General features: G+C 36.1%; 1 protein-coding gene across 4 annotated transcripts in view; it reads left to right on the forward strand.

Moving 5' to 3' along the window:
* PDHX (pyruvate dehydrogenase complex component X) overlaps window positions 1-11,029 on the forward strand; it is a 71,268-nt gene extending 60,239 nt beyond the window's left edge. For 3 of the 4 annotated variants that reach the window (XM_067296291.1, XM_067296292.1, XM_067296293.1), the window contains exon 11: window positions 494-3,079. In XM_067296291.1, coding sequence (XP_067152392.1) covers window positions 494-758 — 265 coding nt within the window. In that variant the 3' untranslated portion in view covers window positions 759-3,079. Of the gene's footprint in view, window positions 1-493; window positions 3,080-11,015 lie in introns of those variants that run through there. The other variant, XR_010884134.1, reaches the window with a different exon arrangement.
* Window positions 11,030-16,709: the final 5,680 nt, after the last annotated feature.

Genomic DNA, 16,709 nt, shown 5'->3' on the forward strand with positions numbered 1-16,709 from the left:
CTTTCAGCAGAAAAAGATCACGAAAACTTGCAGCAGTGGAGGGGCTTTTTTGTTTGTTTTTTTCTTTTTATCTGTGGTAAGAACTCCAATGACAGAAATTGCATATGAGATGTTCTGTGTAGCTTCCTAGTAACTTGCAATGTATCCAGTGCCTCCTTGGGAAGGCAGTATTTATCTGCTTAAGGGACACTGTGGCTGTTACTACTTATTCCAAAGTAGCAGAATTGCTGCAGCTGCCTGTGCCTCTTATGCTGCAATGCAAGAGTATAGTCCTATAAACAACTAAGATGTATAAAAAGGTGGATTAGTTGCAATTAAAAAATCCCAAACACGAGTCTGAATGTGTCCAAATTAGACCCAGTTTGGGTCTATTATAGTTAACAGGGCTGGCCTTGGGACAGAAATTAGCCCATAGTAGTCACTGAATATAGATTATTTTTTCTTGTAGGGGACATAATTTTTGATATTACTAGTGCTTTTCTTTTCTGTTTAGTATCTCCAATCTGGGCATGTTTGGCGTCAGTGACTTCACTGCAGTCATAAACCCTCCGCAGGCCTGCATCCTAGCTGTGGGCCGAGCAAGACCAGAGCTCAAGATTGTGGAAGATGAAGAAGGAAATGAGAAACTTAAGCAGCATCAGCTCATGACAGTGACTCTGTCAAGTGATGGTCGGGTGGTAGATGATGAACTGGCTTCAAAGTTTCTGGAGACCTTAAAAGCCAACATAGAGAATCCGATACGACTTGCTTTGTGTTAAACTCGGTGAAGATTGCTTCCTGTTTTGACAACATTTAGAATTCTGTTACAGAAGAACAACCTCAAGTATGTATAGAGGGAAATTAGTGTCAGATGGACAGTTTAAATACTTAATTTATTTGAAATAACCTGAAAAACTGTTAATTTTCATCTTTTTGGTCATTTCCAGTTCTTGGATTTTATATTGTGAAACTAAAAGACTTATAAGGTTAACATGTTATAGTTCTTTAAATGTTTAGTACTCATGGCACATAATGTTTGAATAGAATAGTCAATCTCCTCTGTAAGGGGAAGTTTAAGAACACTTTATGAAATGTAAAAGGCAATGAGATGCTTTATTTAAGCACAGCTTTTACAGTAAGGAATGCAAGTATCATAACTGAGTAAAATCCTGCTATGAGTTGTGGTCAATATTGAGATCACTGAGTAGCTAAACTACACTGCTAGAGCAGGATGTTTTTCAACTTACAAAATACTTTTCTGGCATGTTGTACCATCTGAATTAGACTGAAATAATACTGAGATTTTGACAGAGATTTCAAAGGTTTCTACGTAAGAACAAAGAAGTTAGAAACCAAAATAAGTTTTGGTCTGGTTTTAGTTACATCAGACTTGACTGTTCTATGTTTATGCTTTTCTGTGAGCTGTAGTGAGGAGAATAAGATTGCTGTGGAGATAAATGGGGGAAAGAAATGGCAGGAAATTCTGACAAAGGCTATATGAGATCCTAGATAAAGATGCAATGTCTCAAAATATTGACAAGTATCTGACAATCTACAGCTGCATTCATAAAATTAGATCTCATTAAAACAAGTTTAAACTGCAGACACATCTTTTTTTCCCAATGTTTTAAGATTGCTGCTTAATCTAATACCCTGTAGAAGGCAGAGAGGAGAATAAACTTGCCTGAATAAATATATTCTCCATAGAGGATGAAATATCAGCCTCATTGATATCAGTGTTTGATAGAACCAAAATTTAGTGAAAAACGAATTTATTGTGTAACAACTAATAATAGAGGTATTCTAATTAATTTAAAGAAAAAGTAATTGTCTCCAAATTTAGAAGTTGCCCCAACTCAAATCTCTCTCTCAATGCCACAAAGCATTAAAAAAATGTTTCTTTTTTTCAGGTGCTCTGAGGTATATTTTGTATAACTTAAAACTGAAGTTAATTATGCAGAGAGTACTAGCTTTGATCTCTTAACCTCACAGAGGTTCCAGTATGAAAGGTCAAATTTGCATACTGAATATTTGCTGAATAAAGCTGTTCTTTGAATGGATAAAATAAAAATGTAAGTACCAAGTGTTTCATCGTCAGTTGCATATTCAATTGTAACTCCATTGGAGGCTTATGTGCAGCAGCCTGAAATTCAAATGAACAGAAATGGTGATTTTGTTCCTATGTATAGATGCGGAACCATGCATTGTGTGTGCTTGTAAGGAAATAACTTCATTTATAGGACCTAGTGAGAATATAAATTGCCAGTAGAATTCTGGCAGTTTGTGTTATTCTGTTTTGTGTTGCTATTATTATTATTTTAAGATTCAGAGGACTTTATTACTTTATGGCTACTGCCATAATTAAAATTCTAATTGCAAGACTAAATCTGCAGTTAATACTGAGTTAAGAGTATTTTGGCTTGTTCTGATATCATAAGTTTCAATAAAACATTAATCTAACAGTAGGGAGAGAAGAAACTTTTGATTATGGAATTTGTTTTACTGTGCAATTACTGACATACCATTTCTGTATTTACAGAACTTCACTGATAAATTGTATTCAAAGTTGGTTGCATAAGATTAATTTACAGTTTTAGATGGTCAACCATGAATTTTTCCAAAGTTGTCAAGCAATTTCAGACTACTCTGAAAGGAAAAAAATATATATATGTTGTCCTTAATAATATAACACAACAAGTACTTATTGTTTTTATAGCTGAATCTACTCTGCCCATCAAAATTCCCAGTGTAATTTAAAATCCGATACACTGTTCTTCATTTTCTGTTCTTGGTGCTCTCTAGTGTTGCTGTGCGCTCCCCAGCATTCTGCTGTTTAGTTGGCCACAGTAAAGGGCTGCATGAATGTTTTTATATGCAAATTTTTAATATATAGTGCAAGTCAGTATATTTTACAGATTTCTTTTGGAAGCCACTGGAAAGCGCTATTGTATATAAGTATAGAATATTTATCATGATGTCTCATTCATGTGAGTGTTAATACATCCATTCTACCTTCCCTATTCTATGCAAATAGATGAAGATAATGCAACTTTTTCTCCAGGTTAAATAAACATACAAATTTTTAAATTCAATTTCTTTACACCTGCCTGTTTGCAAACTGGTTGTCACTTGATAGAAAGACAGTTAGACATATCTGATTTATCAGTCAGCCTTTGAAGGACCTCTGTGAAATTCAGAAACATTGTGACATCAGTCAGCTCCCAAATACCTCCCCTTAATACAGATTAATTGTACTATTCAGCAACATCTACTACTTTAGCAGAAATGAGACAAGAAATAGTTGCTCATACAGATTAAAATAAAACAATTAATGTATTCTTGGAGACCTTTGGGATTTTGAGATGGGGGCAATGGATAAAATGGCTCAAAAGGCAAACCATAAAAAATTGTTATAGTGGTTACATTTGTAGCAAATTTGCCTGAAAGTAAAAATTTCACAAATGAAAAATATAACTTTTCATGTTTTGTTCCTTAAAATGTCCACTGTCAGCATCTTTTTGACATACCTAAGCAAGAGGTACATGAAAGCATCTAATTTCTTGAAGAATTAAAAAACTGAAAATAAAAATTTGAAGAGTGTGCTAATGTCTGCTGGCAATATCTGTGTGTAGGATTTGTTTGGGGAAAACTGCTTTCTTCATATAAATTTTCCTTTGAAAGAGGCGTAGTTAGAAAAAAATAAAGGGTAGCTGTTTGTTTCAGATAGACCTGGTGATCACTGGCAAGTCGTGAACTGCATGTGTCACGCTTAAATCCTGAATTATGCTGTCAGAATCCGTGACTTCTTCATTAGAACTTTTTTCCTGCAGTATATTCCTTATGAAATAAAACCTCTGCAATTAATCTCCTTACCTGTAATCCCTGAAACAACCCCACTCCTGTGAAGTGAATGGACAGTGCTATTTTCACCTGGTGCTTTGTCCACATGTTCATCTATGTGCATACAAAATAGAACAGACGCTCTCTTTTGTTTCAACTAATGATTAATCCAGTTGAATGCAACAGAATTTGGCGGTTGAGCAGGAAGGCAAAAATGTGACAAATAATGATAATCCAAGAAACAATATCTGAACCTATGCTTTTATTTATGTACAGTGGTATTGTATAGGAAGTTGCAGTGTTTGATTGCATTAAAGTATATGTGATTGCAGAGTGAGTTAGGGGAAACTGTAATTCTGAATCATTGGAAGTAAGTGTATTGTTTGACGTGTGTTTTCTCATGCAATAATTTATGCCAGAAATGAAGGAAAATAAAGAAACAGGATGAGGATTGATCACCTAATAGTCATTTTTTCCACTGAATTTTTGTCCTGGATTACATCAGGTCATAGCAAGCACCTTTTTCCTCCCTAAATCCACCAAAAGTGTTGTGCTTTACTGTAACTTCTTTGAAAGCAGCAGAAACAAAGCATAGTATGTAATGGTTGCACAATGACCCGTGCCAACTGGATTGATTGGTTGGTGATTTTGCAAGCCACTTTCTGTGCCACTTAGATTATCGTGGCAATATCAGATATGGGTTAGTCAGAGTAAGAAAAATAAACTACTTGAATTGCTAATCAAAAATAGGCAAGAGCAGGAGCAGCCGTTTGTAAGCTTCATTCCTGTCACATAGGCTGTAGACGTTTATGAAGAAGTTTGGTCTCAGATAGACAATTTAGTATCTTTCACAACCACTGCACTCACTAAACTTCAAGGATATGAAAAGCTGTCGCATGGGACTAATCACTTTGCATAGGGAAAGACCCAGTTAAGAAATGTGGCAAACATGACAGCGCAGACAGTTAAAAGCTGTAGTGGCTGAAGAGTTGAAAAGTATCCCAATAAAGTCTTACAGCAGAAGGAAACCATGTTACAAGCAGTCCTCTTGCCAAACACTTGTCCATAAACAAACAGATCATACAACACTACAGGGTGTATAGGTTATTGAACAGTAGCTCCACAATAATTTTCTGACTTCACTCTTTTTTCTCTTTGTTTTTAACTAAGTTTCTTGGGCCTGCAATGTTGGTAATGAGATTCCCCGCCACCACCTCCCTAAAATGTAAAAGTATCGTCTTAAGAAATCAAAGAAATGCACATCATTGACTTTTATAAGGAATGCAATGTCTGTATGTTCAAAACCCTTTTTGGTCTGTTTTCAGACCAAAGGTTTTTGTGCAGTTCTTACAGCTGCATAAGCTACAAAAAGAGACGGCCTGGCATGAGAGACAGGCTCACTCTTGGTATTCAACCAGGCCACCCCTTTCTTTAAGCCACAAAGCTGTTTGTTGTGGTAGTGCTGGATCAAGAGCAAGTGTTCTTTGAAACATGTAGTAGTGTTGGTGTCATTTGCAGACTAATACAGTACTCTTCTGTCTTACACAGCTGAAGGATCCTGTATCATTTGAATGCAGGATTGTAAATTGACATTGAATGTTACGGCAAGATAGGTTCTATTTTTTAAGAGGGAAATATTAGGACTCAGACCGCATGAGGAATTTGAATAGACCTAATTGTATGGGAGTGACTCCCAGTAGCATAGCACAGCAAGCGATTGTCATTCAGAGGATCAGGCCGCATAAATATTCTCTTTATTTACTTGTTTTTATCTGAGTGTATGCTGGTGATTGCTTTTGCTGTTATGAGATTGTAATTTCTGTACCGTTTCCATTTGGTGGAAGGGTGGAAGGACTGGTTTTCTGCCTCCTATTCATGGTTGACTTGCTTTAACTGCTCTGATTCATGGTATTTAGTTTTTGAAATCAGGGAAGGATTTTTCAAGGATTTGAAGTAAAATCCTCATTTACTTCTTTTCATGACATGCCATACAGCTAATAAAATTTTACTAGTCATCTAGCCATCCACCTGATCTTAATATTTTTCTAAGTTTTCTGGTTCAGGAGAGATGCTTATCTGGTACCATTGTGTACCGCATATCAGAAATAAGTAGCTATTGATTTCCTGAATTCTTAAGGTTGGTAATAAGCAATGAAGTATCAATCAAGAAGTATCCTAGCACATACAATTTCCTTTTCTCCAATACCTATTTGTAGGCTGCTGTTTGCATTTCCTTTTTTATTTAAAGTATTGACTATAATGTGAATAGTCACATAACATTGTGTAAGTATTTGCATAAAAATGGAAAAAATAAGGTTGTTCAGTGTATACCCTTGTTTGTATGTTCATTATCATGATGGTGGTTCATTATCCATAAAGTTTCCAAGTGTTAACTAAATGACAGTCCAATAAAATGAGACAAATTTTTTGATAACTTGTCCTGAGCAGTTTAAACATTCTCATTCTTCACTCTTAGTCTTCGAATTAAGTTTTTAAAGTTAAGTTGTAGAAACTTCTAATTTATAAATAATTTTTTCTTTTTTAATTCAGCCACATGACAGAGTTGGTTTCTCTATTGGTTTTAAGAGGCAGGGCCAAATCCTTTGAGAGTTTGTCATTTGAAGTGTTAGCAAACATTGCAAAAATGTGCCACCTAGATATTGCTCCTGCAGAAAGGAGTGTATCTAAGACAAGCATGAAAATGATCTTAAGATTGTAATGAAGATGAGCATTGTTCTTGCAGCAGCAGTGAAGGGTGCTAGGCACAGCAGAGAAATATCTTCCATGTCTCTCTACTAATTCTATTTATGACTATAATAAGGTAGCATGAAAGAATGAAATACTAGTGTGCAGAGCACTGTTCTACAGGAAAGTGTGAAGATTGACCTTTTTTTGTTTTGTATTATTTTGTAAGTTATCAGTTAGAAATACAACCATATTTATGCAAATTAGTTTCCAAGAAAATACATTAATCGGCTAATAACCATTCATATCTGCACATAGAGCAGTTCAATGAATCGTTCTTCAAAAACAGGAATGAAGGCACTGACTTGCTTCTCACTGATGGATTTGCTTGGTGTAATCCTTGATGCTGGTACTTTTTTCTATCATTTCAGTCAAGGAAAGAATTTCTTTAAAGGGAAAACTGAAATATAGGAAGGCCAGCAGAGGGCAGTCTGAGCAGCTTAATTTTCTGACATTCTGTCAACTTAAGTTTTTTATAAATACAGGCAGCAAGTTATTTAATTGTATAGGTATTTTACTTGAATTTAAACTATAGCTTTATGGTTCAGTGTTTGTTTTTGAAGTGTACAGGAAGCATCTGACATGAATAAAGAAGGAACAGTAAATACTAACTTGCTTGATCTGTTGGAATTAGGATCAGACAGAGACCATGGTTATCATATGGCATTTCTTTCAGAACTGGATATTGTATTCTGTTTGCCCCTAATATGTTGAAGGCATAGAGAGCAAGTTCTTCTATGTCACTATACTAATTACATTTGTGATAGATTAAACAGGAAAAAATGGATCAGCACTTTAGTTGAAAGTTTCTTTCAGAATAATTCCTTAGTTAATAGGAAGCCATAAACATAAGCTCTTGTGATTTCTGTCTTTGTAATCATGCTTGAGTAAAGCAGGAGGATGTCCAGGATAGCCTGCTGGAGATTTGTAGAAACACGCTCACCAGTAAGTGTTCCAAGAAACACAAAAACTTAAGATTTGGGAGAATACCCATATGTTAATTAACCCAGGGTACAATTACTGCAGGCTTGGTTGGCTGCTTTGCCTGATCACTTTCAAAATCTGCCTAACCCATGACCATGAAAAGCCATCACTGTTTGCTTGAATTTCGTTTAGACTTCTCCCCTTTGACATCAGTTTTGCTTTGACGTGACGGTATCATGGTGGATAATTATTCAGATACAATAACCATATTGTTCTTCCCTCTTTCCACAATAATGGTCCTACCTGGCAAACTAAACATTTACGTCATTAGCAGAAAAGACTGGTTGGAAAATGACAGACTTTTCTGTTTCTTCATTACCTGTACTAAGGAAGATGATTCATGCTATGTCAATAAATACCATTGTTTATCTCCTTAAAGACTAGATATTAAGAGAAGATTCTTTGTATTTTATACCTTAAAGAGTTCCTCTCATGTGTCCTAGAGCTAGATATCAAGAAAAGGCAGCTGTGAACATTTTTATTTCTGTTCACTGTTGTATACAAAATGCAATGAATTATTAGTGCAGTAAATATTCTCTCTTCTGTAATTTCATGATTTTTGCATTATCAAAGTAACATTCATTACAGCTTGCTGTTCACTTTGCAGGGATCCAAGCAATAGAACCTTATGGAATACTCTCTGATGACCTAGTCATCACCCAATTCCTGTTTCAGGTGTCTATCTTAAAATATGTGTAATTATGTTTCATTCTGCAGCCTTGGTGCACTTTGAATATCTTTCCTGCCAAACAGATTGTACGCACAAATACACATGGAGGCTCTTTGTCTGTGCGGGCACTCAGTTGCTGTGTCATGTCCCAGTGCCCATTAGCAGCATGCTGTGAGCTTCCGTAGGTTTCAGCAAAAAGCATCACTGTTTCCTCTGCCTTGTATGAAATACAAGAACTAGAATGGGTCCCCAGCTTGATCAAGCTTACACCCTCTTCTGAAACTCTTCTCACACTCTTAAGACTTCTAGTTTATAGTTTAAATTTCCAGTCACGTGATGTGTAGTACATAGCTTACTCATTTGCTCATTTTGACAAGGATTCTAGAAAACTTTCACTTCACTTAGTAGTAGAAGCAATACAGGGATTCAGATGAAAATAATAACTTCCACACTACTTTTTTTTTTTTACTAAGACTATAGAGACAACTTGTCTATGGACGTCTCTTGGAGTCAATTTACAAATTAAGTGGTCATGCTTATAGGACTTTATCAGATGCAATAGCATCTTGCATTTCCCTATAGACAAATAAAGAAGTGTTACAGCTTTTTCAGACATATTAGGAGTGCTTTCTCTATCCATTCTTATTTTGAACCTAATCTAGCCAGTCTTCAAGTGCTCAAACTTATAACAAGGGCTAATGATTCTGCATGACTCCCAGCCTGGAGCTGAGCAGAAATCTGGGGATAAGCCAAATCCCCCTAAACAGTGCTCCAAGCCACCTCATTGGCTGCTTTCCTTATGTATTTTTATGGTATCTAATAGTTTCAACCACACTGACAGCTGTGGTTGAAGGCCACAAACAGAGAGCCTAGGCCCTCTTATAGAAATGACTAATACTAATAAAGGAGGAGGAATATGATTATTGGCCCGTTTGCACAAGATCTTTGTTAATAGTTCCATTCCAATGCTTTTAGCCACAAAATGGCTAGTTTCAGTGGCTGTAAGTTGAATGTAAAGAGTTGGTAGTTTTGCTGGGACAGAACTACTGCCATGCTAATACTTATGTTTTTGAACAAGACAGTTTTTCTCAAGTGTATGTTGGTATAATTACTGCATTGATCATTAGTCAGTGACAAACTTGGTTGTATTAGAAGGAAAGAATATTGCTTTTGAAAGTCAATACTTGCCCTGTACCTGGAGATTAGCAATTTTATTTTTATTAACAATAGCATTGGTGCTGCTACAAATTTATGAAACTAAGTTGATGTAGCAAGAGTGTCTTAGATAATATTCACACAGCTTAGGTTTGTGAAATCTTAGGTGAAATCTTCCCCTGAGCCTAGAGAGAGAGAGAAATGTTTTGGTCAAAGAATATATTTGGGCAATGGCAGGAAGACGTCCTTTGTTTTGAAAGACAATTCATACTGTGTATGGAAAAGCAGGTGAAAGTAAGTCAAAAGAAAGCTGTCTTTTTCACCTATACTTGATTATCTTTCTTCATATAGCACAAGATCTCTATTTTATTAATAATCAAGATTTGCCTGTTTTTTTGAAGCAATGAGTGAGCACAACTAAGTATAAACAGATGGTCTCTGTCCACCTATTAAATTACAGATACTGATCTTTACTAAATTCTGAAGGAAAAATAACTTCAGAATTTTAATATTCTGTAACAAATTTAAACAAGGGAAATCTACTTCTTAGACCTCTTTTTAAAGCACGTGCATATACATTGTGTGTGTGCATGTGTGCAACATGTATATCTCTATGTGCAGCAGCTGAGATGGACTGGCAAAGAGAGCCAGATATCCTGCCGTATCCTGCCAAAACATATCTGTCAAAACCTCCCAGGCTTGGGCTGCAGGATGAGTAGAGAGAGATTTCTGAATCTCCCTGCCTAGGCTTCAGCATTTCTACTTCAGTGTATGCGTGTGAATGTATATGTACATGTGTAGCATTGAGGAGGCCTAAGCAAAACCTGCCCTGATTACATTTGAAGAAAATAATTGCAATATGGCATCTGTTGCTCAAACACAATTGGTGAGACAATTGAAATGATAGCTAGAAGCAGATATGCTTGGCTAAGAGATATACCCTGAAGAACCTATGAAGCAATCTTTGTGTTTGAAGGCAGATTTCCCTTATACAGATTACAGTATTTTGGTCTGACGTATAAATCCTTTCGGGAATGAATCTTCCATTCTTGTGTGATGTTTTAAATATTTCTTTTTGTATTAAAAAAAAAAAAAAAAAAGACAATCAACTAACCAACCAAAACCCGCAGCTGTTAACAGATGATCCTATTAAGAGTGCTGAAAAACCTATGAATCCAGAAAAGGATATCCTAGAAATCTTACGGTACTAGGACTGATTTGGGCATAGGCTTAGCCATCATTTTTTCCAGCCTATTTTAAACTTGAGATCTATTTAATTTTTAAACTGTTTAATTTGGTGATTGCCTGCTTGTATGTGTGTATTGTATCTGACAACAGTGGTGCCTGTTGTACTGTTTATATTCAAATCACTAATTGCAGAAGATAACTATCAATTTACTTTTGACTTCAGAATTGACTAGACAGGCATCAACACCTCAGCAAATACCAGCTTTTTAAAAGCTACTGAATAGTTATAGTGGTTAATGCTTACTCCACTGAGATAGTTTGTCTAACTAATGACAAAAAGCAAGAGCAATTAGAACAGGAGGACAATAACTCTGCACAGAAATTAGTGGTAAAAAATCATCTAGATTCTTACATATCTAAATTTTTTTTCTTAATTCCTTTTTTTATTTTTCAGATTAAATGAACACGGGAAATTTTTACTTTTCCTTATTAAGTGACAAGCAAAAGAAGCATCTATGAGAGGAAATTCTTTTTCATATCAACCACAAGTTCTGTTTGCAGACTTGAATATATTTTTCTGACTCTGGAGTTTTTAAGGGGTTCTTCTGAAGTGCTTTATGATATTGAACAGAAATATTTGCATGTGCTTTGCTATTATTGTTGTGGTTATCTAGAATGCTTGACAGGAGTTTTATGTGTGAACAGCAGATCAAGCAATTATAGAATGTAATTCTAAAAAGTGTTTGCTCAAGGTATGCACCCCCTTGAAATGTTTTATGGAGTAGATCCCCATCCTGTCCGTGGTAAGAAATATGAAGATGTCCTTTTTCTAGGCTTGCAACAAGGTGAGAAGAACCTCCTATTTTCTTTTTCTCCTTTTTTTTTTTTTTAATTTAAACATAGTTTTTCATGTACTGAAAGAATTAGTGGCCTAATTTATCAATAACTGCCTTATTTTATAAATATGCTGGCATCTTTGCAAAACTTTTGACATATCTATAGTTAAAGAAACTGTTTTCTTTAGAATTGCTATGGGTTTTTCAAAAAAGTACATTTGAAGAAGTTTGATTTAGATGTAAATTTATATAAAAATATAAATTATGTCTAAAGAAAGATTATTTTAATACTAACCACTGCTTATTAAAATAAGAGGTCATATATGTGTTTGTCATTTAAATCATTTGAGGAATTTCTTATCTGGCAATGCTTAGTTAGTTTTTCTAGGAAACCCAGAAAGCCTTGGCTCACCTCATCATGAATTGCTAAAAATTTGTTATCTCTGAAATCATTAAGCAAAAAGATTTTTTTAAAGGCTCCTGTAAGTTTTAAAAGACTAATTAAAAAATGATTTCATATACAAAGAAATCACATTTGGATTTACTTGAAATGAAACTTCAACTTTTGTTGAAATCTATGAGGACTAAAAGATTACTTTAGAAAAACATGTAGGAAAGAGTAAAAATTTTTCAGATTTTTTAAATATTCTTTCCTCAGTAACTGTTTTTTTGCTTATATGTAAAGGGAATGAAAGAGTCATGAAATGAAAATGCTATGGGTGTGTTCACAAAGGTGTTGACTCCAACTAAATCTTAAACTGCCTTCTGCTTCTAGTGACACTGTGAAATGTCAGTGAGTGAAGCACTTGGCATACTGTGTTTATGCGTCTCAGGTCTCCTGGCACTCCATCACATCATCTTCAAGCAAACTATGAGAAGACAAGACAGAAGTCATGGTACAACAGAGGCCTGAAGCAACCATCCACCTTAGAACATTAGAAAGACTCTATGTTTTAAAGGTGAGAGAAATTTTACCAGATAATTAGATTTACATTTCACTTGTGATGATTTCAACAGTATCTCAATACATTTAAGATAACAGTTTCTCCAGTTCAGCCATCATAATTATGAAGACTGGGTATTTCTGGAGAAGACCTTATTCCGACATTGGTGTGCTGGAGGCACTTTAATCTTGTGTGTTCGAAGCAACTCTTGAAATTCCTGAATCATGTGCTTAAGGAAAAAGGAAAAGAAAAAAAATAAGGCTCTGTTGCCTCCTTGCCTGTAAGCTGGGTTGTCATCCATTCTCAGTGGATGGTTCATCTTCCCTCTCACCTATCCACTGACTTAGACTAATACCTGCTAATTCTGCTTCTCTGTGGCCTGTCTCTAGGCTTACCAGCCCTGTGTCAGCAACTGGTTGGTGTCTGTCTTCACGGATTCTGCAAAAGGACAAAAGCAGAGACTTTGGGTAAAAATCTGTGAATACCAGTTCATTTGCCTATCTCAGAAAATTCCTTGAATGGCTTCTTTTGAAATAACTTCTCTTAAAGCCTGTGAAGCCAGAATGATTATTTAATTAAGATTACTTAATTTGCTCATTTGTAAGCTGTTCATTACCCCTTGTAATCCAGCAGGATTTGTCACACCTTCAAAAGAACTCCTTTGTCTGTTTGCAAATTGTTTTAATTCTCCAAGATTCACTAAAGCAGGACTCATTAATTTAAAACACATATTGTGTCTTAGAGTTTAGAGCAACGTACCTGTAACTGTTGCCAAATCACTGTTAGAAGCAGTTTACTGAGATGTGTAAAATACACCATTACTGAAGCTAGCATGGTTTGTAATTTTCTTATGCTGTTTTAATTATTTTTCTCCTCAAGTTGCTTTTTGTGATTGTTTTATTTGTCTCTAGCTGTGGTGCCTCCTTAGACCTGGTTAAAAAAAAATAAATAAAAGAAAACTAAACAAAAAAAAAACCCACAGGCCAAAACAGGAGGGGACAATAGCTGCCCTTCTGGCAGCTGGAGGCCAGGTGGGATACCTGAGTGTATCTAAAATAACCCTGAGGGTTGCATGTACATGACTGACTCTCATCACTGAGTAAGCATGGAGAGAAACTGTGATTAGTTTTCGGCTTGCTGTTTCTTCTTTTACTAGAGAATTAACTTCAACAATTTTTTAATCGAATGTTTGGTTTCAACAGCAGCTTTTGTACTCCCACTGTAATATATGATATAAAAAGAATATATTTTCCTTAGACTTGGGGACATGTTTCTAACAACACCACTAGCTGTGCATGTCCTGAAGATAAAGGTACATACAGAACCCTTAGAACTGGTGTGTTCCTGGCAGAGAGGTGCCTTGTGCACAGATCATAAGTCAGCTTGCAAGCCACCCTCAGAATGAGAATTGAAGGACTTGCAGGAGAATGGCTTAGTTTGATTAGCTTTCTGATAGATTTCAGGTCATGTATAGCAGTGGACTGAAGTTCAACAGCAGGAAAGAGACACTTTAATCTTCACTTCTGATTAAATCTGATCCAGTCTTCAGCATCCAGCATCAACTCCTGTTATCTATAATTTGGAGATTTGGAACATGAATCAGAGGAGGAAAGTCCTGTCTAGTAATTTCTGGCACAAAGCTAAATGTTTATAGATGACTGTTGAGCTGTAAGAGTAGGTTCTCAGGAAACTCCAAACTGCAAATACAGTCTCACCCCAGAAATCCAAGGGTTGACTGCTTAGCAGGTGATTACAAAGTGATTTACTGAGGCATGTGGAAAAAAGATAACTGCCACCAAAAATGAGTAAGATGTCTGCAAATAATAAATTAGAAGTGCATTCTGTTTTTAGATCAAGCACACCCAACCATCAATAAGACTGGGACTTCCTTATTCTGCTTTTAGAGTGGATATAAAAATTAAACAATGCTCCTCAGGATAACTACATTACATAGTATATTAATATGAAATATAGTTACTTCCTCTATATGAATGTTTTTTGCTCTTTTTAAATGAAAAAGTTCTTAAGCTGGGTACAAACACAGAAGAAAACCCTCTTTTCTGTTATAAGGATATGGACTTTTCCCAGTATACATGACTTTCCAAAACAACCCAAGATTAATTTGGTAGGCATCTTCTAAATCTTTTGCACATACAAAAGGAAACAAGAATGTTCAGAAACAGAACACTCATTTAATAAATAGTAGGCCGACACAACAGTAGAAAAATAGGGAAAAAAGCAAGAAATGCTGGTACATGTTGATGCTGATTACAGCATTACGTTTGTCATTTTAAACCAAGAGATGACATCATCAAACCAATGCCTTTGATCTCAAAGACCAAGGCAAATGAATTGCTATAAAAGGCCATGCACTAGGTTTTTCCCAGTTCTGTTCCAACTGATTATTTGGAATAAGAATTAACAATTAATTAACATGATTGCAAGTCATTCAGATATGTAATTAAGTCCATAATTAGGCCTGAGTTTTAGAACAGATGAGCATACAGTTCCTATTTTATTCCAGGGAAGATAAATTGGCTGGAGGGGAAACATGTACCAGCAGGTAAGCTAAAAGGTTACAGAAGGAGACCATGCTGAAGAGGAGTATGGAGCTTGCAAGAGGAGTTATGTATGCCAGAGAGTAGAGATGAGTATCAGAAGTAGAGGTTTCATGTCAAGTGGGTGGCACTGTAGGGAGCAGGGCAAATCTGGTGAATGGAGGAGGGAGGGGTCATCCGGTCATTCTCAACCAGCCTTATCTCTCTGTTTCAGGAAATGTGCTTTGAGCTCCAGAACAGGGTACTTACCTTCTAGGCCTCTCCTGCATTCTGGGTTGTTATCCCCAGTAACAGTTAAAATTTATACAGCTGCCTTCACTCCGACCATTGTGAGTATATAAAGCAACAATTCTTTGAGATTTCTTATATGGCTTTTATTGAATACATCTGTGATCAGCAGGATAGGGATGGAATTATTCAGTGGCTTGTCTAGCCTAGTTCAAGTATCCAACAAGGACAATTTGTCTCTGGGATGCCAGCCAGGCACTTTTTCGGTTTGTGTTGATGGAAAACAACGACTCCTTGAATACGATGTACTCAATAAAAATAAAACCATTTCAGTTCCAAAGGAAACGACTCTGATTCTGCACCCCTTTCCTGCTCCATAAAGTGGTGTCACTGTGTGAGTGCTGTAGCACTTTGTTGTCAGGTTGTAGGGTATTATGAGAGGTTAGTTTGATGTGGCTCAAATAGAGGAAAATTACAAGTTATTAAGTACAGACACCCAATCTAAACCAAATGATATGTTATTTTGCATATTATTATTATTATTCCTTTTTTTGGCTGCTGATATACCTCAGCATTTTTGGTGCCTTGTGTGTAATGCATTAGGCATACATATTGTATTGGGGAACAGGTAACCTCCTCTAGAAATCAGTGGAGAGCTCTGTGAGATGCCTTGTTCTCTGAACGCTGCCGTGAACACATGGCATTCGTTCCAGATTTTATGGGCCTGTTTCTGTGGGGAAATGAAAAGGATAAATTTCCAAAGCATTTTGATTAAAATCTCAGAAGGAACAGGTCACATCTTTATGCCTCAGAGATACTCGAGAGATCCAGACAGGAGATCCATTTGTCTTTGCTTGTGTAATTTGAATGAAACCTTTTAGAAATCTATGAATGCTAAGGGTCTGTTAAGCCTCTACATGTGTGACATGATGAGCAAGGATACAAGAATCTTTTGCAGTTTTTTCTCTCTCGCTCTAAAGGAGTATAGTTTTTGCCTTTTACTCCACTCTGAATAGGCTGCAGTACGAGATGTCACCCTACCACATGTGGAGGACAAACCTGCAAGTCAAATGTACTGCTTTCTCTGATATGCCATTGTGCATGGCTTAAGTGGTGAATATTCCCCAAGTGAGCATCTCTTGCACTCCTTTTTAACAACTTACAGGCAACAGAACCAGGGTTAGTTTCATTGTTCATTTGCCGCTTTTAACAGCTACTAAAGCTACATGAGTTTCTGGTCACAGTATCACATGCTGATGCCAATGCTGAAATGCTAGCAACCCATCTAAGCTTACTTTCCTTTGATAGGAAAGATACTTGCTAGTGGTCTTGATCAAAAGTTGTTTGCTTCTGTGTAGTTTACTGTGCACTAGTATAGTGTTCTCATGGTTCAATAATTCTATGCCGTAAGCTTCTCTAGCGTTTTTATTCAATTCTGACATTTCAGAGAGTCAAATCCGTTATCCAGACATCCATCCCCTGTAGGATGGATTCTTTTATAAAATAGCTATGGCTCTTTAGTTGGAGAAAAAAATCTGGATTTTACACAGAAGACAATCTTATAAGGATTATTAGCCATAGG

Source organism: Apteryx mantelli, chromosome 4 (genome assembly GCF_036417845.1).
Source record: "Apteryx mantelli isolate bAptMan1 chromosome 4, bAptMan1.hap1, whole genome shotgun sequence".
In the NCBI taxonomy this organism is placed as follows: domain Eukaryota; kingdom Metazoa; phylum Chordata; class Aves; order Apterygiformes; family Apterygidae; genus Apteryx; species Apteryx mantelli.